The sequence below is a fragment of the Hyperoodon ampullatus genome (genome assembly GCF_949752795.1).
Source record: "Hyperoodon ampullatus genome assembly, chromosome: X".
Lineage (NCBI taxonomy): Eukaryota > Metazoa > Chordata > Mammalia > Artiodactyla > Ziphiidae > Hyperoodon > Hyperoodon ampullatus.
In genome coordinates, this window is record NC_136913.1 from 93,746,474 (window position 1) to 93,770,936 (window position 24,463).

Consider the following 24,463-nt stretch of genomic DNA (forward strand, 5'->3'; position numbering starts at 1 on the left):
AGGTCTTCTGTCAGCGTTCAGTAGGTGTTCTGTTGGAGTTGTTCCACGTGTAGATGAATTTCTGATGTATCTGTGGGGAGGAAGGTGATCTCCGCGTCTTACTCTTCCGCCATCTTCCTCCGGCTCCCGAAAAATAGCTAATTCTTAGAACAGTGGCTCTTTTCCCTGGCTGCGTATTTGAATCACCTTGGGAGCTAAAAAAAAGTCTATGCCAAACCTCATCATCAAAGATTCTGATTTAATTGATCAGGAATGCAGACTAGGCACTGTAGTATTTTTAAGATTTTATTCATTTATTCAATGAACATTTAATGAATATCTTCTCTATGTCAAACACTTTCTAGGCATTTTCTCTCTAGCAAGATGTATTAGTTAGCTATTGCCACAACAATACATAACAACAAGCACAAAATCTCAGTGGCATGAAAAGTTAAGAATTTATTAAGCACTTATTCTCACCGATCTGGAGGCCATCTGGGACTCAGCTGATTAGGCAGGGTTCTGTTGGGCAGCTCTGATTCTGACTGGGGTGACTCTATTTTTCTTGCTGCAGGACTATGAGTAAACTGGGGTGGCTCTACTGCATGTATTTCTCATCTGTGGACGAGTGGACTACCTGGGGCTTGTTTCTCTCATGGCTCATGCCAGTGGCAGAATCACAAGAGGGAGTATGTACAACTGTGCAAGCACATATCAGGCCCCTACTTGAGTCACATCTGTGTACACTCCATTACCCAGAGCAAGTTTCAAAGCTGAGCTCAAAGATAAGAGGTGGGAAAATAAGTTCCACTTCTTTGTTGTGGACCTGCCAAGTTCATGGCAAGGGCTGAGAATTGGGGCCAATAATTCAATTTAAGGGGAAATACTGAAAGTGAATAATAAACCTAACTCATAAGAAAATAATCAAGTGTGTTAGAAATTGATAAGTAATATTGCAACAAAGAAAACACATTCTGGAAGGTGGTGTGAACGTAATTCTAATGTGCAGCTGGGACTTAGGACCACTGATCTTACAGTGTTCAACCTGGAAAGAAACCTGGGCTAACATTCTCTCCACCATTTTGAAAATAATAAAACAGATTCAGAAAGTAGAAGAATCTTACTCAAGGTCCATAGGTAGATAGTTATAGAAATGGAACTGGGGCTTGGATCTCCTGGCTCTCTAGACTGTTTCTCTTATACCACAGTATTCTAATCTGTGGTCTTAGAATTCTCCCTTGACCAGTGGTACCAAATTGACTGTGTTGTAGAAGGACACAGTCATTCTTTCTTATCTTGACCACAAACATTAGAGGTATACTGCCTAAATCCTATCCTTCCCTTAACGCATTTTAGAGTTCAATTTGACATTTCCCGTATTTGTACTCTTCAAAAGTCTGTGGACATTCTATCCTCTCTTTATTTTATTTATTTATTTATTTTCTCTTCAAGCTGAAGACTGTTGATTTTGGTCTATCTTCCTGTGATCTCCTAGTCCCACGCTAGCTCTCTACTTGGTTACTAGGCCTTTTCTCTTCCCCAGCTCTGTGATGCTTTGAGTAGTCTTTCTTGAGTTACTTTTTTACTCTGGGCTTCCACCAGGCCTTAAAGTCATCATCTCTCTTTTGGGTTACAGTCTTCTTGATTTGCCAGGATGAACAGTCAAAAGAAACGAAAAGATATGGAACCTGCTTGCACCTGGAGCTTATTGTCTGAACAGAAAGGTGAGTAACTGAATGAGGTAAAAGAGGGTATAATCTAGGTAATCTTGTTCATTCTCTTTCCCCTATTTCTCCTCATGGACTGTGGGATTTTTCTGAATCTTTAAAATTGTGTTGTATGTGTATAGGTATATGTGTATTAAGGTATTACATGGATACAGAATTTAGCCATTAATAATCTCTCCACAATTTTTGTGAAGAGACATCTGGTATTTATAATGTTCTCCATAGTCCCCAAAGCATCTATAATCATAAAAGACTCTTAAGTCTCTTCCTTTACTGTAACCACAGATTTTCACAGGAGACACCACAAAAGAGTAAAGAGTGAAGATTTCTGGAGTCCTTCCCCATGTGGCTGATTCCTGAACTCCAAGGAATGTTTAGTTATGGGGAATAGAAACTGGTTATCTTCAACAGACCACTCACTTGCTGCTCATTTCTGTGACATTCTAATATCTGTCTCTCCATACTCTGCTTCCTCCCATCCACCTAGTCACAGCTCCCAACTATGTCTCACTCTTGCCTATAAAGGTGTGCAAGTACTAAAAACCTATAGGAATGTGAAGGGGTGTGTGTGTGTGTGTGTGTGTGTGTGTGTGTATGTGCATTTGAATGTAGGTCATTGTATATTTCTGTCCAACTAACATCAACAATGTCTTATTCTTTCTCATTAACAAGTTAGGCTCAACAGAAGCTCCAACAGAAGCAATAAGCTAACGTTCAAAGGAAAACAAAATACCAGAAACAGTCACTTCAAATAATGAATGCCCCTTTAAGTTCATGCCTAAAATTTTCCTTATTTATCATATAAATATAAATGTTTACACCCTAAATATATTTGTGTGGGAATTTCTTAGGTTTACTTTATGTTGGACATTAGCTATGAAATACCTTTTTGGTAAGTTAGAATAGATGTGAGGTGGCTTTCTTTCTTTGTTTTATTTCCGTTTGGGGGACAGCATGAACGGCTGTAACAGTGTGACTAAATTTCTGTGTATTTCATGTTTTGGTACAAACGTGTATTTGCGATACTCTTAACCCCAGCTCTTCCTCCCACAGCTGCTTCAAGTTCTCTGGCTTCATTTTCATGGAAGGAGCTTACAGGTAGATGTCTTTTCTGATTTACTCTTTTTCTGTTTTGGGAACAGTGTCTCCCATGAACCCCATTCATCCCCACTCCTCTCCCATTTCTTCCCCCATATTCACTGAGCAACAATCAATGGTTTTTTTGGTAATATTCATGAAGTCCCAAACTGTCATAACAAATAGGACTTTTATATCATTTAGAATAGATATTCAAATACTAGGAGGACCTCTGATGATGGTAGCCAAGCACCAGATAAACAGGACTTTATGGATAGAATAGACCAGTCTGCTTCTGGAATGATCTAGATTGAGGTCAACAAATTACAGCTAGTGGGCCAAATCCAGCCAGCTGCCTGTTTTTGTAAATAAACTTTTACTGGAACCACCCATGCCCATTCATTTACATATTGTCTAGGGCTGCTTTCACACTAATATGGCAGAGTTGAGTAAAGGTATACCTTGTTTCATTGCGCTTCATTTTATTGTACTTCACAGATATTGTGGTTCTTTACAAATTGAAGATTTGTGGCAACCCTGTGTTGCCAGATGATGATTAGCAATTTTTTGCAATAAAGTACTTTTTAATTAAGGTATGTACATTGTTTTTTAGATATAATGCTATTGCACACCTAATAGGCTACAGTACAGTTAGTGTAAGTGTAACTTTTATATGCACTAGGAAACCAAAAAGTTTGTGTGACTTACTTTATTGCAATATTCGCTTTATTGCAGTGGTCTGGAATGAAACCCACAATATCTCCAAGGCATGCCTGTAATTGTAGCAGAGACCTAAAAGCCTAATCTATTTATGGAACTTTACAGAAAAAGTTTGCAAACACTTATCTAGATCAGCATTCCCCAACCTGAATTCTACAGAATACTATTCTCCAGGAGTTAATAATTTTGCTTTTAATAAAGGGTTCTGTAGTCATTTAAGTCCAGAAAATACTGGATTAAACAAAGTTAAACAGTCTGTTTTTTTTTTAACTGTTGATTCGCTCAGAGCCTTTCATATGCTAATATGTATTGAGAAACTCTAAAATGGGATAGAAGGTGCATTCCCCTTACCTTATTTGACCACTGCACACCTTTTTCACAGCTCTCCTATTAATATCTTGCAAAAGTGTTACACAAGAAACTTATTTGGAAAATACTAGCTTAGATATTCACTTAACAGAAGTTTGAACTTGATAACTGACTCCTTGGATTATTTTTTCTAGTTGCAGAAAGTGAAAAACTATGTAATATAGTATTTAAGCATATAGGCCATGGCTTCAGACAAACCTGAGTCTTAATTGAAGTCTCTGCCATTTACTAGCTGTCGAACCTTGGACAAGTTACCCAATGCTATAAGCAGGACTGGCTACATATTTATGGGGTATGGTGCAAAATGAAAAGACAGGATTCCTTGTTCAAAAATTATTAAGAATTTCAAGATAGGAACAGCAGAGTATTACACCAAGTATGGATCCTCTGAGCACGAGGCCTAAGCACAGATTGCACACCCATGAATGTATAACCCTGGTTATAAGTTTTCAGTTTCCTCAACTATAAAATCTGGATAATACCTACTTCATGGGATTATTATGATGATTAAATTTTAAAAAATGTATGTAAAGGGCCTAGTACAGTATCTGACACAGAATAGGCATAATAAATGGCTTGTTTTTAATTCAAAAGCAAGCATTTATAGCCATTTTCAATAAATATTGAGTGTCTACCATATTCCAGGCACCAGCTAGGTACTTAGGGTACTATGATGAAAAAGACAGACAAGGTCCCTGTTTTCATGTAGATTAGTGGGAAAGACAGATAATGAAAAAAATAAACAAGACAATTGTAAATTGTGCTAAGTGCTATAAAGGGAAAACAGGGTCCTGGGAGAGGGTATAGTAGAGAGGATCTGCTTTAAACTGGGTGGTCAGGGAAGTCTTCTTCTAGGAGGTAATGTTTAAGGTCTGAAGGATGAGAAAGGGATCTCCATGGGAAGAGCAGGAAGAAGTGTGTTCCAGGCAGAGAGAATAGCTGGTGGAAAGGCCTGGAAGTGGGAAAGAACATGGCGTTTGTGAGGAACTAAAAGTAAGCCAGTGTGGCTTTAGTATAGGGACTGAGAAGGAGAGTGATATAAAAGGCTGGGGAGTGAAGGTAGATAGGGCCCAGATCATAGCAGACCTTGTAGGATGAGGTAAGGGTTTTGGATTTTATATCAAGTGCAATGAAAAGCTCTTGAAAAGTTTTGGGCCATGGCAGTGACATGATGTAATTGATATTTTTAGAAGATCACGTTGGCTGCTTGTGTGGAGAGGAGCCATAGATGGCAACAGTATAGATGAGTAGGAGGCTGTTTCAGCCGTCCAGGAAAGAGTTGATAGTGCCTTGTACTTGGGTGGTATTTGAGGTTGTAGTGGCAAATAAATGGATTGGAGGCTTATTTTGGAGATATAAATGATGGGCCTTGCTAAATAGATGTGGAGGATTCAAGGGGAAAAAAGAAATAATGAATCCTAACATTTTTCTGAGCCCTGAGGAGGGGTTTTTTTTTGGGGGGGGGGCGGGCAGTGGAATAGAAATCAAGAGCTCAGATGCATGAAGTTTGAGGAGCCTTTGAAACATCATGAGTAGAGATGGTGGTGATGGTAGTATTAGTTATAGTTGTTGTTTGTACTGTTGTCTAGGATTCTGTGATTACTGACTCTTGGTGTCGCCCCATTAGATTACAGGAAAGTATTTAGAAAACATCTAAAAGAAAAATACCTAAAAAAAGGAGTTGACAAATGTTATCACCATGGCAAGCATATAGAGTCACGACTGCTTGTTGTAAAAGAACACTGTATATCAGAAAAGCCACCGTGCGGAATTCCTCAACAAAATAATTTTATTGAGATGGAACATATATTTGATCCTGATGAAGAGGGCTCCAGCTTATCCCAAACTGTGGTGCTTCAGGGATGTGCTGGGATTGGGAAAACAGCTGTGGTGCATAAGTTCATGTTTGACTGGGCAGCAGGAATGGTTACTCCAGGCAGATTTGACTATCTCATCTATGTAAATTGCAGAGAAATAAGCCGTTTTGCTAACCTTAGTGCTGCTGACCTGATCACTAACACTTTTCAAGATATAGATGGACCAATCCTGGATGTTATTCTTGTATATCCAGAGAAGCTTCTGTTCATTCTTGATGGATTTCCTGAGCTTCAGTACCCTGTAGGTGACCAGGAAGAGGATCTTAGTGCCAATCCCCTGGAGAGGAAGCCAGTAGAGACCCTCTTATGTAGTTTCGTGAGGAAAAAACTGTTTCCTGAATCCTCCCTCCTGATAACCGCCCGGCCTACAACCATGAAGAAGCTTCATTCTCTGTTAAAACAAGCTACCCAGGCAGAGATCCTGTGGTTTACAGATGCTGAAAAAAGAGCATATTTCTTGAGTCAGTTTTCAGGTGCTAATGCTGCAATGAGAGCTTTTTATGGTCTGCGAGAAAATGAAGGCCTTGACATCATGTCTTCTCTTCCCATCATCTCCTGGATGATCTGCAGTGTCCTGCAGTCACAGGGAGATGGTGATAGGACTCTTATGAGATCACTTCAAACCATGACTGATGTGTATCTGTTCTACTTTTCCAAGTGCCTCAAAACCCTTACAGGCATCTCGGTGTGGAAGGGACAGAGTTGCCTGTGGGGCCTTTGCTCTTTGGCTGCAGAGGGACTGCAGAACCAGCAGGTCCTGTTTGAAATCAGTGACCTCAGAAGACATGGGATAGGAGTGTATGATACCAACTGCACTTTTCTCAACCACTTTTTGAAAAAAGTTGAAGGAGGTGTCAGTGTCTATACTTTTCTTCACTTCAGTTTCCAAGAGTTCCTGACTGCTGTGTTCTATGCCCTGAAGAATGACAGCAGCTGGATGTTTTTTGATCAAGTAGGGAAAACGTGGCAAGAAATATTCCAACAATATGGAAAAGGGTTTTCATCATTAACAATACAGTTCTTATTTGGCCTCTTACATAAAGGAAAGGGAAAGTCTGTGGAAACAACTTTTGGGAGAAAAGTGTCTCCAGGACTTCGAGAGGAGTTGTTGAAGTGGACTGAGAAAGAAATAAAAGATAAATCTTCTAGGTTACAGATTGAGCCAATGGACTTGTTTCACTGTTTGTATGAGATTCAGGAAGAAGAATATGCAAAAAGAATAATTGATGATTTAGGGTCAATTATACTGCTTCAACCTACCTATACAAAAATGGACATTCTGGCTATGTCATTCTGTGTAAAAAGCAGTCATAGTCACCTGTCAGTGTCTCTGAAGTGTCAGCATCTACTTGGATTTGAGGAGGAAGATCGAGCTTCAGCATTCATGCCACCAACCTTGACACTTAATCAGTGAGTATACTAATGTCTTTTCACCTGTGTTTTGGCCTACAGAAATGATAGGCCTTCTTGTTTATTTCAAGTATTGAGGCACATAATCATTTCTAGCATTGCCAATAAATAAACTGAATTATCTCTGCTTTCCCTATTGTATGTCAATCAACACAATAAGGATTTATTGAGTATCTATCACATATTGAACACTGGCCAAGGTAGACACTGAGGGAAAGCTAACATTTGTGAGAACTTAACTATGTGCCAGGCACTGTGTTAGCCACTGTAAGTGTGTGTATGTGAGTGTCCATTAGTCTTCACTGTCTCTCTGTAAAGGTGCTTTATAATTATAAAAAGTTATGAGCATATAAATCATTAAGATTATCATTGAAGACTGCTATTTTGGTGTTGATGACAATTCTGGAAAAAGTTGTAAACTTAATGTTCAATTTGTCCTTACTCTTCTCTACGTATATTTCATCACTGAGGCCTCAAAGAGCTCCAGGTTGGTACGGGACAGAGCTGCACTCCTGTGTATATTGCTATAAAGCCTGGGTTCTTTCTGCTAGACTCACACCTACATGGAGAGTTGAGAGCTGGAGTTCAAAGAGGCTTAGGTAAACCACTTACACAGTATGTACTCTGTATACTACAAAATACAGCTCTACTGACTTACTAAAGCAGCCAAGAAGACTTATACCTGCATCGTCTGGAAAATGCCACTGGTCATAAGTCTGTTCTCAGTACTCAGGTTAATATGGACAGTGCCTCTCATTTAGTTGTGGGGCCAGGTGAGGGGTAGGGGACCTTGAGAAGGAGACAGGAGTGGGCAGAAGGCTCAACTTGGGAAGTGAGTTAACCCGAGTCTTTTCTCTGGTAATTGTTAGTTCCTCAGTGGGCAGTAGCATAGAGGTGGAATTGAGCATGGCATAGGTGTGTTTGTGGAAAGTGAGGAGGGGAAGGGAGGTGCAGCAAGACTTTGGGACCACAGGGGAAGGGTTATGAGAAGTTACATGGACTTGGGATTATGAAGCACTTTGGCTACAGTGTCTTCATGAATTCATGACAGCTTCAATCCAACCATATATTATAAAGTAAAATAATGGACAATATACATTGAGAGATTTTAAGCACTGATGGAATCACAAAGGGGCTTCTAGCTCATTTTGGGTTTCCAGAAAGTCAGCCTTAGATGGAGTCCCCATCCTTCAACCCCATTGCTTTCATCAGAGGGCTCATTTTCAAAGTTTAACCCCCCCAAAAAAAAACCCCACAAAATACCCACTTTTCCCAAGCGTGTTGACTGAGAGTTTACTGCAGTTGATCCTTGAACAACAAAGATTTGAACTGTGCAGGTCCACCTACATGGAGATTTTTTTCAATAAATGTGTACTACAGTACTATAGGATTGAGGTTGGTTGAATCCTCGGATGCAGAACCTCCGATATGGAGGGATAGGGAGGGCTCACTGTGAAGTTTTATGTGGATTTTCAACTGTGGGGGTGTTGGTACCCCTAATCCCCATATTGTTCAAAGGTCAACCGTATTGAACTTTCCTAGTTCTCAATTATTGTCGTTAATTCTTCTATTAGTACTGACAACCAAGAATCAGTTACAGTGTACAGATAGCTTGGGCAAGTCACTTGACCTCTCTGAGCATCTGCAAAATGGTGATTACAATACCTGTCATTGGATTAAGGACCAGGTAAGATAAATTCTGTGTGTAAAGTGTTTACCTCGGTGCCTGGCATACAGTACCGTGGCTTTGGCTTTGGAGTCAGACAGACCTGAGTACTGACCTTCATTCTGTTCCTATGTGACTTTGGGCAAATTACCTTTTTGTGCCTTAATTTCCTTATCTGAAAAATGGGATACTACCTCCTAAGGTATTTGTAAATACCTCCTAAGGTTTTTGTAAATTAGTACTAAGATGGCAACAGAAGCCAAAATAAGCCTGTTACTTAAAATTTTGTTTTTAATCATTTTATTTTTGCTTTCTCATCTCTTTTAGGCCCTTCCAGCTGCGTAATTTGCCAGTCTCTCCACTACACTTGCTCTGCCAAGCACTGCGTAACCCATACTGTAAAGTCAAAGACCTGAAGTAAGTTGAACTTTGCTTTAAACTCTTAGGTATTTGCAGGTAAAGACTGGGTTGCTAGAAATCACACTCCCAGCTGATGAAAAGATACGCTACAAGCCTAGAAGGGGTAGGGAGTCAGGCAGTGATCCCTGCCAACCCCTCCTGCCTCTTCTCCTTTTGTATGTGCTGTTTTTGCTGTAGCAAGTGCGTGTCAGGCTGTAAAACCCAAGAGTTTGTGTCTGATGCCCGTCCTGGCCCTACCCCACTCCCCTGCCTTTTCCTTCCAGACTCCCATTGTCTTTCCCCTTGGTTTCCTTTTCTCTCCCTCCGTTGCCCACCCCCATCCTCCTCTGCAATTATTCCCCCAAGTGCCACTGCTCTGAAGCCCCCACCCCCCACCTGGACCTTACGTCCTCGCTCACTCTCAGGTGAGTTGTCTGCTTGTCTGTCCACATCATACACACACAGACAGGAGCCTGCTTGGTTTCCCACCTCCTCGCCACACAGATCGGTGTCTGCTTTCCTTCCCTTCTGCCCCAGAGGAAGAGGTAGCCTTTCCAAACTCAAACGAGCCAGTAAATTCACTTACTTTTTTGTATTTTTGTGAACATTTATTTTACTTTACACAACACCAAAGTATATAAAGACATAAAAGCCCTCCATCCCACTGCCCCGTACCCCTCCCCACCCTATACCCCCACTCCTGCTTCCCCACTGGAGACTGGGGAGGCTTCTCCTGTCGTGGGGCTGAACGATAGTAGTCCTCGTCTGCAGCTGGTGCTGGTGCCCTGTGTGTGCAGCCCTGAAGGATTCCTTTAGGGGTGGCCCTGTTGTAAGCCCGGGGTTAACCCCAGGCCTGTTTTGATTGTTTCTCATGATGTAACTCGCCCAGAACATGAATGAGCTTCCTATCCAGTTCATTCCTGGAGACGTGGGACGCAGGAATCCCCACTACCCATCACTCCCTGATGCACCTCCCCTGCCAGTTCTGGCATTTTCTTTGATGGTTTGTGGTTTGCAACTGCTCTTCTGGTGTAAATTTCTGGCTTGGCAATAATCTGGTTGCCCAGAGCAAGAACCCACTCAAGTTAGCTTAAAGACAAAAGGATCTGTGTAAAGTGGATTTTCACTCAGCACAACTGCAGGAAGTGAAAAGTGGTCGGGCTGCCACTCTGCACATCCAGCGTCACAGGATCAACTCCTCTCTGCTTCTCTGTCTCTCTGCTCCCTGGGGCCTCAGACTGTGATTCTCTAAAGGGCACTGGGACTTTGTAAAGCACGTGGTTCTGTTCCCCCACAGCCAAGGCCAGGCCTCAGCTATGGCCTCGGTGTCCATGACCCCGACCTTGCCCGCGACTCCCAGTGACCCACTGCTTCATTGCCCGACACCATCCTGGCTACGAAATCTGCCTCTCTGTTCAGATTCTCTAGTGTGAGGATCTGTTTGGCTCAGGATGGGTCAAATGTCCACTCCTGCTCCAGTCATCTACAGTCTAGTTTCAGGGGTGGGGGGGAAACAGAGACGGGGGTGTTATATATTGTCTGCCCAGGTCCACCAGATGCTAGAATTGGGGAGAGACACACACAGAAGCGGCAGTAGTTCTGGGGTGTCGAGTACTAGTGCTCTGGAACACAAAGAGGGTCATCAGAACACGTCTGTCTCTCTAGGTCTCTCTTCCCCTAAGCCCCTAATCTACAACTTCCCCAGCCACCACCTCATACCCTACCTTCCACCCCATTTCCCCTCCTCTCTCACAGCTCCCTTGCCCCATTCACCCACCCACCCACCCTTTCCTTCCACTCCTCCCAAGCCCTCCCCCACCCTCCCCCTCCCTCTGAAAATTGACTTCCCATCAGGGTACGTTTCTATCCTGTTTCACGTTTCTGAATTCAAGGGTATTATAGCCAGATTCCCCTCCCACAGTATAAGCAAATTTTCTCCCCTGGCCTTCGAAGTACTGGAGGTCTCCCCTGCTGGTGGGGATCAGAGTCCCTCCCTTCTCTTTGTGGTTCTTGAGGGCCCATTCTCTGGCCCCCCACATCAGACCAGAAGCTAGAATAAGAGGGCCCCAAGCGGGGAGACGCCTGAGATGGAGTTCCTGCTGTGAACGGCGCTGCTGGTGAGGAGGACGTGGGTGCGTCTGGGAAGGGGAATAAGGGGCATGAGTGTGAGGATGGGAATGAGGCAGGGAGCTGGACAGGAGGGGGTTTCTGTGAGGCTGTGGACCTGGACTTTGCTATCCCAGATACATAAAGCCTGCCTGTATCCACGGCCCAGCGATCCCTCTCCCTCTCCCTCTGCCCACCAGAGGTGTACATCTTCTGGTTCCCGAATCTGAGAAGCTGCATATGGTCTCCACGCAGCTGCACTGCTCCCCCGGCAGCTTCTGGCCCTTCCACATCCTTCTGTCTTCCTCCTCCTCCTGTGGCTCCAGAAGCGGCTGCAGTAGGAGCAGTGGCCCCTGCCTCCTCTTCCTCTTCACCTGCTCCTTCTGCCCCGGTCCAACTGGCAGTGGCCAGGCCTGGTCCCCTTGGAACCGGCTCCTGGACAGAAGTGAGCAGATCTGAGACCTGTTCTGGGGGCGGGGGCGGGGGCGAGGGCGGGGTGGCAGAGCGGCTAACGGCACTGGGGGCAGGGATGGCGGGGGCAGCGGAGCGGCGAACGGCACTGGTGGGGGGGACACGGGGGCAGCGAACGGGACTTGGGGCGGGTCCCGGGACGGGCCAGGGACCAAGTCAGAGTAATCTTACTACCTGAAACAGCTTCCACCTCAGGAGGTCCCGCTCTTTCTGCACCTCCGTCAGCCTGACATGGGCTCGTCGCATCAGGGAGGCCGCCTCCTTGCGCTCCACTTCGTGCTGTGCCTTGAGCAACGACAGGTCTGAGACCAGGGCCTTCTTGGCCGTCTTGTGCAGTTTGGACAAGTCGTGCAGCCACTGCTCCCTGTGCTTGTGTAATAGGTTCTCCCTGTGGTTGAAGCGCACGCCCAGGGCCAAGGTGCTCCAGGCACAGGCCTCTTTGGCCTCGCTGGGCACCTGATTATCCTCCAGTATGGCCTTGAGCTTGTCCTCCACCGCCTCCCAGGACAACGACATATTCTCGAAATAGAACGCAGAGCCTTTCTCGTGCCTGGCCATCCTCTCGTTGATGAAGGCCACCACGTTGCCATGCCGGAACCCAATACCGGCGTCCTTGGAGCTCAAGGCCATGATAGCTGAGGGCCTTTGGGGCTTGGCTGGCCCTGCGGGGATGAATCAACCAGTTGTCCCCTCCCCCCTCCCTCGGTCTCCTCATCTCCGCTTGCCTTCCCCCTCCCCCCTCCCCCCCCTCGTAAAGAGCTCTCCCCCCGACTGGCTTGCCCTGCCCCAGGACACCTCCTGCCAAGCCTCACCTCCTGGCTAGTACGGGTCCAGGCCGAACACACGGGCCTTCCACGCTTAAAGAGACGGCACCGCTCGCTCGCTCTTTCTCCGACGGACCAAAGCCTCGCGTTACCCCTTCACGCTTTACGTTGGGACTGTTCCAACTTCCAGAAACAGCGGGGGTGGGTGGGGTGCGTGAGGAAGATTCCCACCCCCCACCCCCGACATAAGGGAACCCCCTATGCTGTTGAAAGTCTTTGCAGGTGGGAAGAAACAGGAGTGGTCAGAAAAGATTCAGAACAAGGACGGGAAGCGCTTGTAATCAAGTACAAAAATCTCAAACACCCCCCACCACCACCACCATAATGGTTTGTTCCACCCGGTGGCCCTGCCCTTCCTAGAGGTGGACTATTCTAGAACCGGAAATAGCCCCCATCCCTCAGTGGCCTCCGCTACCCTGTGGAGGAAGAAGGTGGAGCCAGAGTACAGCCTCATCCCCGTCACCCTAAGTGGTAATAAATCCTGGCCGTATCCCACCCAAAAACGTGTCTTGAATTTCTCTGCCTCCAGGCCTTCCGCCCTCCCCCTGGGCAATTTATTCCCTGGACCACTGCAGCCCTCTGACCCCAGGTTTGTTTCCTGCCCTACCCTGGCATCAGGGGGATCTGACCATGTCTCTTTAAACTTCTAATGGTTTTTCCAGGCGTAGAGGATAAACCAGACAGCCCTCAGGTTGAGTACTACTTTGCCACTTACTGTATGACCTTGTGCTATAATTAAATTTCAGTTTTTACCTATGGGCCTAAGATGAGGACTGAATGACAAAGAGCATGTAAAGTAGTAATGTTTTCTATGGTCCCATTTTTGTAAAATGTACAAACCCTGTGTGTGTGTTTGCATATGTTTCTATGATCTTGGAGAAAGGAGTGGGAGCATACACATCAGACTCTCAACGCAGGGGACCTCTGGGGGGGTGGAGTTGGAGGGGAAGTTCGGAAAAAGTTCTCGTCTCTTAAAATAAATCTTTCGGGGTTCCCTGGTGGCGCAGTGGTTGAGAGTCCGCCTGCCAATGCAGGGGACACGGGTTCGTGCCCCGGTCCGGGAGGATCCCATGTGCCGCAGAGCGGTTGGGCCCGTGAGCCATGGCCGCCGAGCCTGCGCGTCCGGAGCCTGTGCTCCGCAACGGGAGAGGCCACGACAGTGAGAGGCCCGCGTACCGTAAAAAAAAAAAAATCTTTCTGTGATTTCATTTGTTACAGAGAACATATGATGGTATATGTATGCATGCATTAAAAATCTGGAAAATTATATACCAAAATTTTAACAGTGGTTATCTTTGGGTGGTAGGAATACAGAACTTTCTCAAAAATACTTTATTCTTTTTTTTTTTTTTTTTCGGTACGCGGGCTTCTCACTGTTGCGGCCTCTCCCCCTGCGGAGGACAGGCTCCGGACGCGCAGGCCCCCCGGTCCCAGCCGCTCTGCGGCACGTGGGATCCTCCCGGACCGGGGTACGAACCCGTGTCCCCTGCATTGGCAGGCGGACTCTCAACCACTGCGCCACCAGGGAAGCCCTAAAAACCTTTATTCTTTATATTTTCTCTACTGTAAAAATTATTTATAATAAACATGTATTATGTTTTTCAGATTTTTAAGATATTTTTTTCCTGATAACTTCTGATCACTGTAAACAATTTCTAAATATCTAGAAAGTTTATGTCTCCTTGTAATCCAACCCTTCCCTTCAACCTGGAAGATAACCATTGTTAGCAGTTTGATGTATATCTTCCAGTATTTTAAAGTAGGCCATAACAAATAATTGGCAGTTTCTCAAATGAAGCATCCCATCTCTTGCCTCCTCGCTTTCACTCAGGCTGCTCCATGAGTGGATTGTCCCTCAGCGCCTCCTGCTCTCCCCACTCCCATTCTCCTCATCCATCTAAGTCCTGTTCAATTTTTATTACCCTTTCAGAACAACACTCAAGTAGTGGTTCTTCTTACAAATATTTCTTGATCCTCCAAACCCCACCTCAAGCTAGGCTGAATTGTGCCACCTTTCTGTGTCCTCATGATACCTTGTGCATACCACTTGCACTACTTTTCACACTGTATTATAATCCATGATTTTCTAATTTTTCCCCATTAACTGGGCATTCCTTGAGGGCAGGGTCTGGATCTTAATTATTTCTGTGTTTTCAGCATCTAGCACAGTGGTAAGCATCTGATAAATTAATTATTGAATTAATTTAAATAATTCATTACATCGGTAAGGGACAAACGGGTACCTTTAAAGAGAGTTCTATTTTCTTCTCTGAAATGCCTTTTTCTCCACACAGACTGATTTTCTGCCACCTCACAGCTTCTTATGGCAGAGACCTTGCCTTAGTATTTGAAACCAACCAATATCTGACAGATTTGGAATTTGTGAAAAATACCCTGGAAGATTCCGGAATGAAGCTTCTGTGTGAAGGATTAAAACAGCCAAACTGTATCTTACAGACATTGAGGTAACTGAGCAGGAGAATTTGTTGTCTGTGGTGATGTAATTTTTTTGTCAATTTCTTTTGTTTTGGGATAGAGCATGAATAAGGTAATGAGGTCATTCTTCTGTTCTCTGAAGGTTGTACCGATGCCTTATCTCTCCTGCTTCTTGTGGTGCGCTAGCAGCTGTTCTCAGCACCAATCAGTGGCTCACTGAGCTGGAATTCAGTGAAACAAAACTGGAAGCTTCAGCTTTGAAATTGCTCTGTGAAGGCTTAAAAGATCCAAATTGCAAAGTACAGAAGCTCAAGTAAGTTGTCACTATTAGTTTCCATACTGCAAGAAAAAATTTAAAAATATTGCAGCTCAAGATGGATGTTATATGATCAAAACACATTTCAAGGAAGAATAAAAGTGGCAATAACGTTAATGACAATAATGAAACCCCACACTTACCGAGCAATTACTTTGTGCTAAGCATTCTGCTGAGTGCTTTGTATACATGATTTTCTTTAATGTGCACAACAGCTCTGAGAGATTCAGGTTACTCTCCCCATTTTAGCAGATGAGGAAACAGAAACCCAAGTTCAAAAGGCTAAATAACATGGCAAAGGCACAAGTAGAAACCTAGATGTGTCTGACTTCAAAGTCCATGTAGCGACCGTAATAAAAAATTTACCATATATGTATTAGTCAGGTTTCTCCAGAGAAACAGAACCAAAAAGATGTGTATAAATATATAGAGAGATTTATTTTAAGGAATTGGCTCACGCGGATCATGGCAGCTGTCAAGTTCAGTATCTGCAGGGTAGGCCAGCAGACTGAAGACACAGGGAAGAGCCAGTGTTGCAGTTCAAGTCAAAAGGCAGTCCACTGGCAGAATTCCATCCTCTTCCTGGGAGGTCGGTCTTCCTCTGTTAAACTTTCAACTGATTGGATGAGGCTCACCCACGTTATGGAGGGTAGTCTACTTTACTCAAAGTGTACTGATTTAAAAGTTAATTTCATCTAAAAAGTACCTTCACAGAAACATCTAGAGTAATGTTTGACCAAATATCTGGTACCATGACCTAGCCAACTACTTGACACATAAAATTAACCATCACAACATATATGTGGGGTTTTCTAAAGTAAAATCTCTTTAGCATTAAAGCTTTCTAAATCCACTTTGAAACTCATTTTTTGGGCAAAATACCTCTATTTAAAATTTCCAAGTTGGGGAAATATAGATACATGATGTCCTTATGAGCCCTCTTCAAGACTGAGTTTGGAGCCTGGTAACTCAAGAGAAAATTGAAGACTCAGAGGTTTAATGTCTATCATAGAAATTCTTGAAAGTGATGGAAGAGAAAGTTGATGGGAAATAGTTCAAGGAATTGGACTACCTAATATGGAGAAACAAAGATTGAGAAGATGGGAAGGTCAGTAGAAGCCACTCTTTGTGCCAAAGAAGAAATGTTATATGGATGATGGTGATGAGCTGGGTCTCTCTAAGGATGGCAAATTAATTAGTAATGAACTTATAGATAAAAGAAAAGGAAAGGAAAGATCTTTTGACTGTAAACTTTATTAAGGATGATTATAGCATTTTCCCCTGTGATTCGAAAGAAGATATGAGATAGAGTGCTAAAATCCATAGAGGGAATTAAAATGAGGTTAGGTCGTGTTGATATTTCCTCCCAATTCTTTCCTTTTTGGGGGCAGTCAAGATGTTTTGAGTTCTCATTGGGGGACACAGTGTTGTGGGAGCAACGTAAAAGTCACTCTCATGGGTAAAAGGGGGTTGTGACATATTCAGGGTTGGGGGTTCTCGTATGGGTGAGCCTGTATTTTCTTTGCTCATGATATTTTGCGGGTAGGGAGTAGGATGATAAAGTGGCCAACTCTGTGTCTGTTCATCTTTCTTTCTCTCCAGGTTGTGTGCTAGCTTTCTCCCTGGAAGCTCAGAGACTATTTGCAGATATCTTGCCTCTGTTCTCATTTGCAATCCAAACCTCACTGAGCTGGACCTCAGTGAAAATCCCCTGGGGGACACAGGGGTGAAGTATCTTTGTGAGGGTCTCAGACATTCCAACTGTAAAGTAGAGAAACTAGAGTAAGTTTTTTAGAACTATCTGGCATCATCTTATAACTATTGAACTTGTTAAATGCCTGCTGTGTGCCAGGATCTATGCTTGGTGCTTGCCAGAAGTTATTTCACGTAATTCACTCCTTGAAATAACGATATAGGGTGGCTTTTCTTACCCCATTGTACAGATGAGGAAACTTTGAGGATTGGGGGAAAAGTGACTTGTCCAAGGTCACACCATTAAAAAGTGGTACAGTCAGGATGTGACTCCAAAATCTATCTCCATACCCCATGCTCTTTCCAGTATTACTACCATCCTGTGTGTTTACAGGAGTGATGCTAATTAAATATTAACTCTGTAAAAAATACTACTATGTACCCAACACTGGGCTAGATGTGGATGGAATTATCAGAAGGACTACAAGTGACAGGGCTGCCCTTAAGGACACACAGATATGAAACAGTTAGAGAGCAACACAGTTCAACGTGTAATCAAGTGTCGAACACTGTAGAATCATTTAGAAAAGCCAGATGAGCCCAGGGAAAGGGAGGAGGTCACTGGGGGCTGGAGACCTCAGGAGGAGGCTCTGTGTAAGTGGTGGGCCAGGAGCTGGAACTTGGAGGATGGCTAGGACTTAGCTAAATGGGGAGGCTGGGAGAACATTCCCAGGAAGCTAAATGACAGCAGTGGCTGATTTTTCTTCTTTGTCTCTGGGTAGCTTGAGCACATGTTACCTAACAGATGCTAGCTGTGTGGAGCTCTCTTCTTTCTTGCAAGTGAGTCAGACTTTAAAAGAGCTGTTTGTGTTTGCCAATGCCCTGGGGGACACAGGAGTACAGCATCTCTGTGAAGGTCTGCGGCATGCAAATGGTATAATCGAGAATCTTGTGTAAGTGTCTGCTTGTCCTTGTCCTTCTCGTGGGCACTGGCATTTGAGGTTCGGTGGGACTCCCTGCTGCCATGGTTAACAGCCACCTTGGTGTCCCCATCCCTCCAGGCTTTCCGAATGTTCCCTCTCTGCAGCTTGTTGTGAGTCCCTCGCCCAAGTCCTGAGCTCTACCCGGAGCCTGACAAGGCTGCTCCTAATTAATAACAAAATTGAAGATTTGGGACTGAAATTGCTGTGTGAAGGATTAAAACAGCCTGACTGTCAGTTAAAGGATCTGGCGTAAGTATCGTGGACAATAGCCACAGGCAGAGTTCCTTGATGTTTCAGCAACTCCCAAAATTAAATGATTTTTTTCTGGCCTGGTGATATAATCTCTGAGGAAACAATAAATGAAGACCCAGATAATTTAGGGGGAATAAATCTTCCCCTCTCCATAATCTCTGTTTGGCCCTGGCCCAAGGGATTTTTTTTTTTACATGACACTCTGATTTTCTTTTCTTTTAAAAATAAGTTTATTTATTTATTTAGTTATTTATTTTTGGCTGCTTTGGGACTTCGTTGCTGCGCGGGCTTTCTCCAATTGTGGAGAGCGGGGGCTACTCTTGGTTGTGGTGCGCGGGCTTCTTATTGCAGTGGCTTCTCTTGTTGTGGAGCACGGGCTCTAGGCATGCGGGCTTCAGTACTTGTGGCACGCAGGCCCAGTAGTTGTGGCTTGCAGGCTCTAGAACGCAGGCTCGGTAGTTGTGGCACACGGGCCTAGTTGCTCTGCGGCATGTGGGATCCTCCTGGACCAGGGCTCGAACCCATGTCCCCTGCATTGGCTGGCGGATTCTTAACCACTGCACCACCAGGGAAGCCCGCCACTCTGATTTTCTAATGTGTTTTTCTAGTGGGTAATCCTAATACCTAAAGTGACCCAATGCAGATGAAATGATGCCAACCTTATCTACCTTACTTCCTGGCAGACTGTGGACCTGTCACCTGACTGGAGAGTGTTGTCAGGATTTGTGCAATGCACTGTATACCAATGAACACCTACGAGTTCTTGACCTCAGTGACAATGCCTTAGGGGACGAGGGCATGCAGGTGCTGTGTGAAGGGCTGAAACACCCCTCCTGCAAGCTACAGACCTTGTGGTAAGCGCACAGAGACTCTTTGTACCCTGGGCTCTTGTTCCAGGCTGTATATGAAATGGAGGGTCACTGTGGAACTTGGTAAAGCCAATTTCTTTCTTGAATCCCCAATCCCCCATAGGCTAGCAGAATGTCATCTCACAGATGCATGCTGTGGAGCCCTCGCCTCTGTCCTCAACAGAAATGAGAACCTAACGTTGCTAGACTTAAGTGGAAATGACCTTAAGGATTTCGGAGTTCAAATGCTGTGTGATGCACTGATTCATCCAATATGTAAACTGCAAACATTCTAGTAAGTTACTGTGGTGGGGGAAGTGGGGGAGAGGGGGTCAGGACAGGCACATTGGGTTTGATCATAGTCATTGCAGTGAGAAAAGAGAAGAAAATACGAGGGCTGGCCATGCCTAGGCAAAATATCAAAGTAAGGGAAATTACCAGTAGGCCTCTTCCTTGGACACAGGGACAAGGAGAGAGGTAGAGAACAGGTAGTGCTGGATCCCATTACTAAGAAAAGTAACAGGGTGTAGGAAAAAGAGCATCAGATCCACATTCTGCTAGGTCTGGCTTAAATACTAGGTCTAGCATCTACTAGCTATATGCCCATGCTTACTTAACCTCCCTGAACTTGAGTATCCTTGTCTATAAAATGGGGCTAACATGAGTAGTACCTGACTGCCTGGTGTTAGCATGGGGAGTGCATGAAGTGAGACGTTAATTATGAATGTGCAGCCCCTGGCACATAGGAGGTACTCCATAAATGTTAGACCCTTTCCCTTTCTTCTTCTAATACCTGCCAGAGGGCTGGATCTTTACACTTTGAGAGTCTTCAAGACTCAGGGGAATGAAGCTGTTACAGAATTACAGTTACAGAAAGTGGAGGTCTTCACCCTTTCGGGTCAATATCCATCTGCCAGCTCAGCAGGCAGGCATAACACACAAAGTAATTCTTAAATAGGATATAGCTATGCTCTGTTGGCAGCTAACCAGTGGCCAAATGGCCATTTATTTCTGGCATTCAGAACTGGAACACATAATGGAAAATAAAGGCTGAGTGCAAAAATTCCACATTCCAAAGCCAATTTGATGGATTGAAGCGTAAATGAAAACAGCATAAAGGCCTGATTACAAGTCTGGCTGAAACAGAAGCTGGTTCTCTACTAGCAAAGTGAAGTCTGTTAGACTCGAGACTGTGGTAATTACTGCCCAGGAAGAGGGAATTATTCACAACATAATAAGCCTCAGGGGTTTAGGGACCTCCCTGGTGTCTTTCTCAGAAAAGGGTGACTGGAGTCTGTATTTTCAGTAGGTTGAAATAAACTCAACAATCAATCCTAATGTTCCTTTAAATATAGAGTAATTTAATGTGGTAGCACCCCATGGTGTGTAAGCTTCAGCAAAAGTCCTAAATGACATCACAGAGAAATTATTTTGTGATGCCATTATTTATTTTTTATTGTAAATTGTTGCACCATTTGCTGTTTCTCTCACCCTTTGTCTTTTAACCAATGTGCTTCCATTGTGTTTTCAGGCCAACCTTCAAACCCTTGTAATTTGGCAATCTACAAGTTGATAGCAGTGTGCAATAGTAGCTCAAAATACAAAATAAAGGACAGACACACACGCACACACAGAGTAGACACCATTCACTGACCTCAAATAAATTTTGAACATTAGAGTGTATATAAGACAGATAACACTGAAATCAATAGAAATACATACTTGCCCAAGTAAAGTGAGAGGGAACTGTTGGTCATTTAATGTGGTGGTGGGCTAGAGAGGGGATAAATCCAGGAGAGCCTCCTAAAAGGGGAGTCTTGTCTGAGAATTGGAAAGGCCGAAGGAAGAAGGTTGTTTTCTAAGAAGAGCTGCTTCAGTATGAGGTCTGAATCTTACCCCTCATTGTATTTTCCCCATAAACTTTCTAGTTCAGTGCTTTGCGTTTAGTAAATGCATATAGGAAACCAGTTATCAACTTAGAACATCTTGGGGCAAGGCAAAGAGACAGTTGATGATATGTTCAGTAAAGACTAGGTATCTAGACCTTCAGAAGATTGAGGGGAAAGAAAGAGGTTGTGGCCTCAGAGTGACAGTGCTCACCTTCACTCATTCTACAAGCACTTGCTGAATATCTGCTATGTGCTAGGCAAATGTGCCAGGTGCTGGGAGACAAGAATGAGTAAGATGAGAGACATGATTTGTACTCTTTAGGGACCAGTGGACCTAGTGGTAGAGACAGGCACATAAACTGATGAATGCAGTAGGGTAATCATGAAATCTTAAGGGGACCACGGCAGGAGACAACTCACCCAGCCCAGGAGGCTCAGGGAAAGATTCCTGGAGGAAGGGCCACCTGAGTTGAGTCTTGGGACTATAGCCAGGGAAATGGGGGTAAGGATGGAGAAGGGTAGTCCATGCTCAGGAGATAGCATGAGCAAAGGTAGACAGACAATAAGCAGCATGTTTTGTGGTACTTGAGGGGGATAGAGGTGGGAAACCTCTAGGAAGTTCGCTGTTGTTAGAGCATAAAGTGCAAAGCAGAATGTGTCAAGAAATGAGACTGAAGGGGTATGCAAGGCCTTGTATGCCATGTGTGATTAGTAAGATCTGTTTGCAGAATTCCGGGTTCGAATTCAGTTGTCTCTCTTTTCTTTCACATATCTGAGTAGTAGTACATTTGGGGGCCTTTCCTCACCTTTCCAAAACTGGTTCCAAAGATGGAGCCAGTTTTGCTTCCAAAGCTGGTTGGAGAATCAGTCCACTGCTACTGCTGTTTCTTACTGCCACATGGGGCTCATCTTGAGAACTGATGATCCTACCCAGTCCCACAGAAGCTTGGTGACTGGATGGTGATACCCTGGCTGGTGTGGAACCCTCCCAGCCCTGCAGTGCCGTTATACTTGGACTCCGAGGTTACATATATTTTAGTCCACACCCAAATGTGCAGTCATTGTTTCTCTAAAGTACCATATGTGTCAGAGTGTCTGGGTCTAGAAGAGCTCTTTGAATCAGCCACCGGTATGTATGTGTGAAGCCAGTCCTTGCCCACAAAGATGTAGGCCCCTGAGTTGAGTCAGGAGCCCCACTTAAGCCTTCTTCTTTCTTCAAGATATTTTATTTTTGGTGCCTTGGTGCCTTTCCCAGGCACTGGGCCTTGGATAAAACCCCCTAGATCACCCTGACACATGTTCCTAACTCTAAATTTGGAAAGAAGGGGTTGAGAGTAGGTGGTCTCTTAACTCCCAGAAGACCTCCAGGCTTCCTAAGCATATTGACCTGCCTCTTCTCCAGCAGTGAGTTATACATGTCAGGTGGTAAGACAGCTTTTGCTAAGTCACTCAAAAAATTCTAAAGTTCTTGTTACACTTCCATGGCGTTAAATGTCTACTTACCCTACAATTGCATAACTAGCAGGGCTACTCATTTCACTTTGCTAGATAAAGATTAGCTTCTATCTATTAAAAACTAAAAACTGTACCTCACTACACACTTGAAAGAGTTTATACCTTCTTTTGTAGTCAATAGGTTTTAATCAGGGATACACATGTGGAGTTTGAAGTGCCTGCAGGACATTGTGGGAAGTTTTCTAGTAGGTAACAGTTGGATATAGGAGTGTTCCCTGGAGGTGATAGCTGAAGCCATGGCAATGGATGAGATCCTCTAGGGAGAATGAGAAGAGAAGAACCTCTGAGGAACATCTCTTGGGAATTAGCCCTGGGCAGTACCAACTTTTAAGAGGTGGGTATGGAAAGGAAAACCCATGGAGAAAACCAAGAGAGAAAGGTGTCCTGGAAGCTATGGAAAAAGTGAGTTTCAAGGAGGAATTGCTCAACAGTGTCAAATGCAGCAGAGATTTCCAAAATGATGAGTACTGAAAAGTGTCCTTTGGATTTACCAATTAGGAGGTCATAGGTGACCTTGTCAGGGGCTGTTTAGTGGTGTGATGGGGCTGGAAACCAGATTGCAGTGACTTGAGAAGATGGAAGATAAAGAAGTGGAGAAGGAGTGGAGACTACTTTTTCAAGACTTTTGTGAAAAGGAGAAGAAATGTGGGGTTGTAGGCTGGGGAGGGATTGTTCATTTTCTTTTTTGTCTTGCTTTTTAGCATAGACAAATTTGTAAGCTGAGAGAAAGGAGCCCATAGAGAGGGAGAGGTTATAGATACAGGATCGGGAACTGATGGACTCATGGAGCAGGGCCTTGGACAAATGCAGGGAGGGATAGGAGTGACAGTTCAAGAGGAAGTTAAGCATTTTCTCTTTTGAGATCCGAGGAAGGCGGTTAAGGCTGAGGGAGAAGGAAGATACTGGAGTGGATGAAGTAACTGAGTGGTGTTGTGGTGCAAGTGTGAATAGGAATCTTATCCTTAAGAACAGGAAAGAAAGGTACTGAAGGCGTCTGTTGGCTTGACTTGACACAAGATTCTTTTCATTTTTCATAGCATTGACACGGATCATTTACATGAAGAAACATTCAGAAAAATAGAAGCTTTAAAAATGAGCAAGCCTGGAATCACCTGGTAGTTTTCAAGGAGAGCCCCTGAATCAGCTGCATATAGACCTCCTCTGTCTGGCACCATCTCTAACAGTTGTGCAGTATTCTTGTTCTAAACCTATTAACCTTTGCTGAGGACGCTAGTGTGAAACAAGCAGCAGTGATTGCTATTTCTTACATAGAACCATCCACTAAATAGGATGTAAAAGGTGGAAGCACCTTAGTTGAAATGTCTTCAGCAATAATACCTTACATTCTTATATTGTGTTACAATGTTTACTGTGTTTTTACAAAAACCTTCCAAGGTTGGAAGATGAGGCTCAGAGAGGTTGTGACGAGCTCCAAGTCACACAGCTCAGTGGGAGAGTTGGGACTAGCATCCAGCCAGGCTTCCCAATACTCAGACAGGGCAGGGAAACAATAGAAAAAAAGACATGTGAAGGAGTCCACTTAAAGAGACAAGATACCTGAAATGATTAAAGAACAAGAGGGTGGACAAACACATGTTATATATTATGGTGCTGATTTTAAGTAAAACTGTAATTCACAAAAGAAAGAGGAATGAGTTGGGTTACTAGGTAAAGGCTTCATTGAGGTGAGACTTAATGTGGGCCTTGAGAATGAATAGGATTAAGATGTGGGGAGATATACTGGCCAGTGGCTATAAGACTGCAGGCAAAAGGGCTATGTTTGTGAGCAGCTCACCAGAAGCACCTAGGGAGAGAGAAATACTTGCATTAGAGTTTCTTGAGCTGCCACAATATTCATATCCTAGGCTCCTGAGGGTGCTCTCCAGTTCCCAGGCTCCACTCCCTTT

The 24,463-nt window shown here is 44.1% G+C and overlaps 2 protein-coding genes across 2 annotated transcripts; one reads left to right on the forward strand and one right to left on the reverse strand.

Annotated features, from left to right (window-relative positions):
- Window positions 1–1,594: 1,594 nt before the first annotated feature.
- On the forward strand, window positions 1,595–23,675 carry LOC307069875 (NACHT, LRR and PYD domains-containing protein 12-like; the record flags this gene model as incomplete). Its single annotated transcript, XM_079728185.1, has 12 exons — window positions 1,595–1,703; window positions 2,760–2,804; window positions 5,500–7,159; window positions 9,153–9,242; window positions 14,920–15,090; window positions 15,204–15,374; window positions 16,980–17,159; window positions 17,852–18,022; window positions 18,131–18,301; window positions 18,988–19,158; window positions 19,277–19,447; window positions 23,594–23,675. Exons 1-12 carry the CDS (start codon window positions 1,634–1,636, stop codon window positions 23,673–23,675), a joined length of 3,153 nt encoding a protein of 1,050 aa, XP_079584311.1. The 5' UTR covers window positions 1,595–1,633.
- Window positions 11,121–12,431, reverse strand: TEX13B (testis expressed 13B; the record flags this gene model as incomplete). Its single annotated transcript, XM_079727200.1, has 2 exons — window positions 11,121–11,889; window positions 11,992–12,431. The coding sequence occupies 2 exons, from the start codon at window positions 12,429–12,431 to the stop codon at window positions 11,121–11,123; spliced, it is 1,209 nt and encodes a 402-aa protein (XP_079583326.1).
- Window positions 23,676–24,463: the final 788 nt, after the last annotated feature.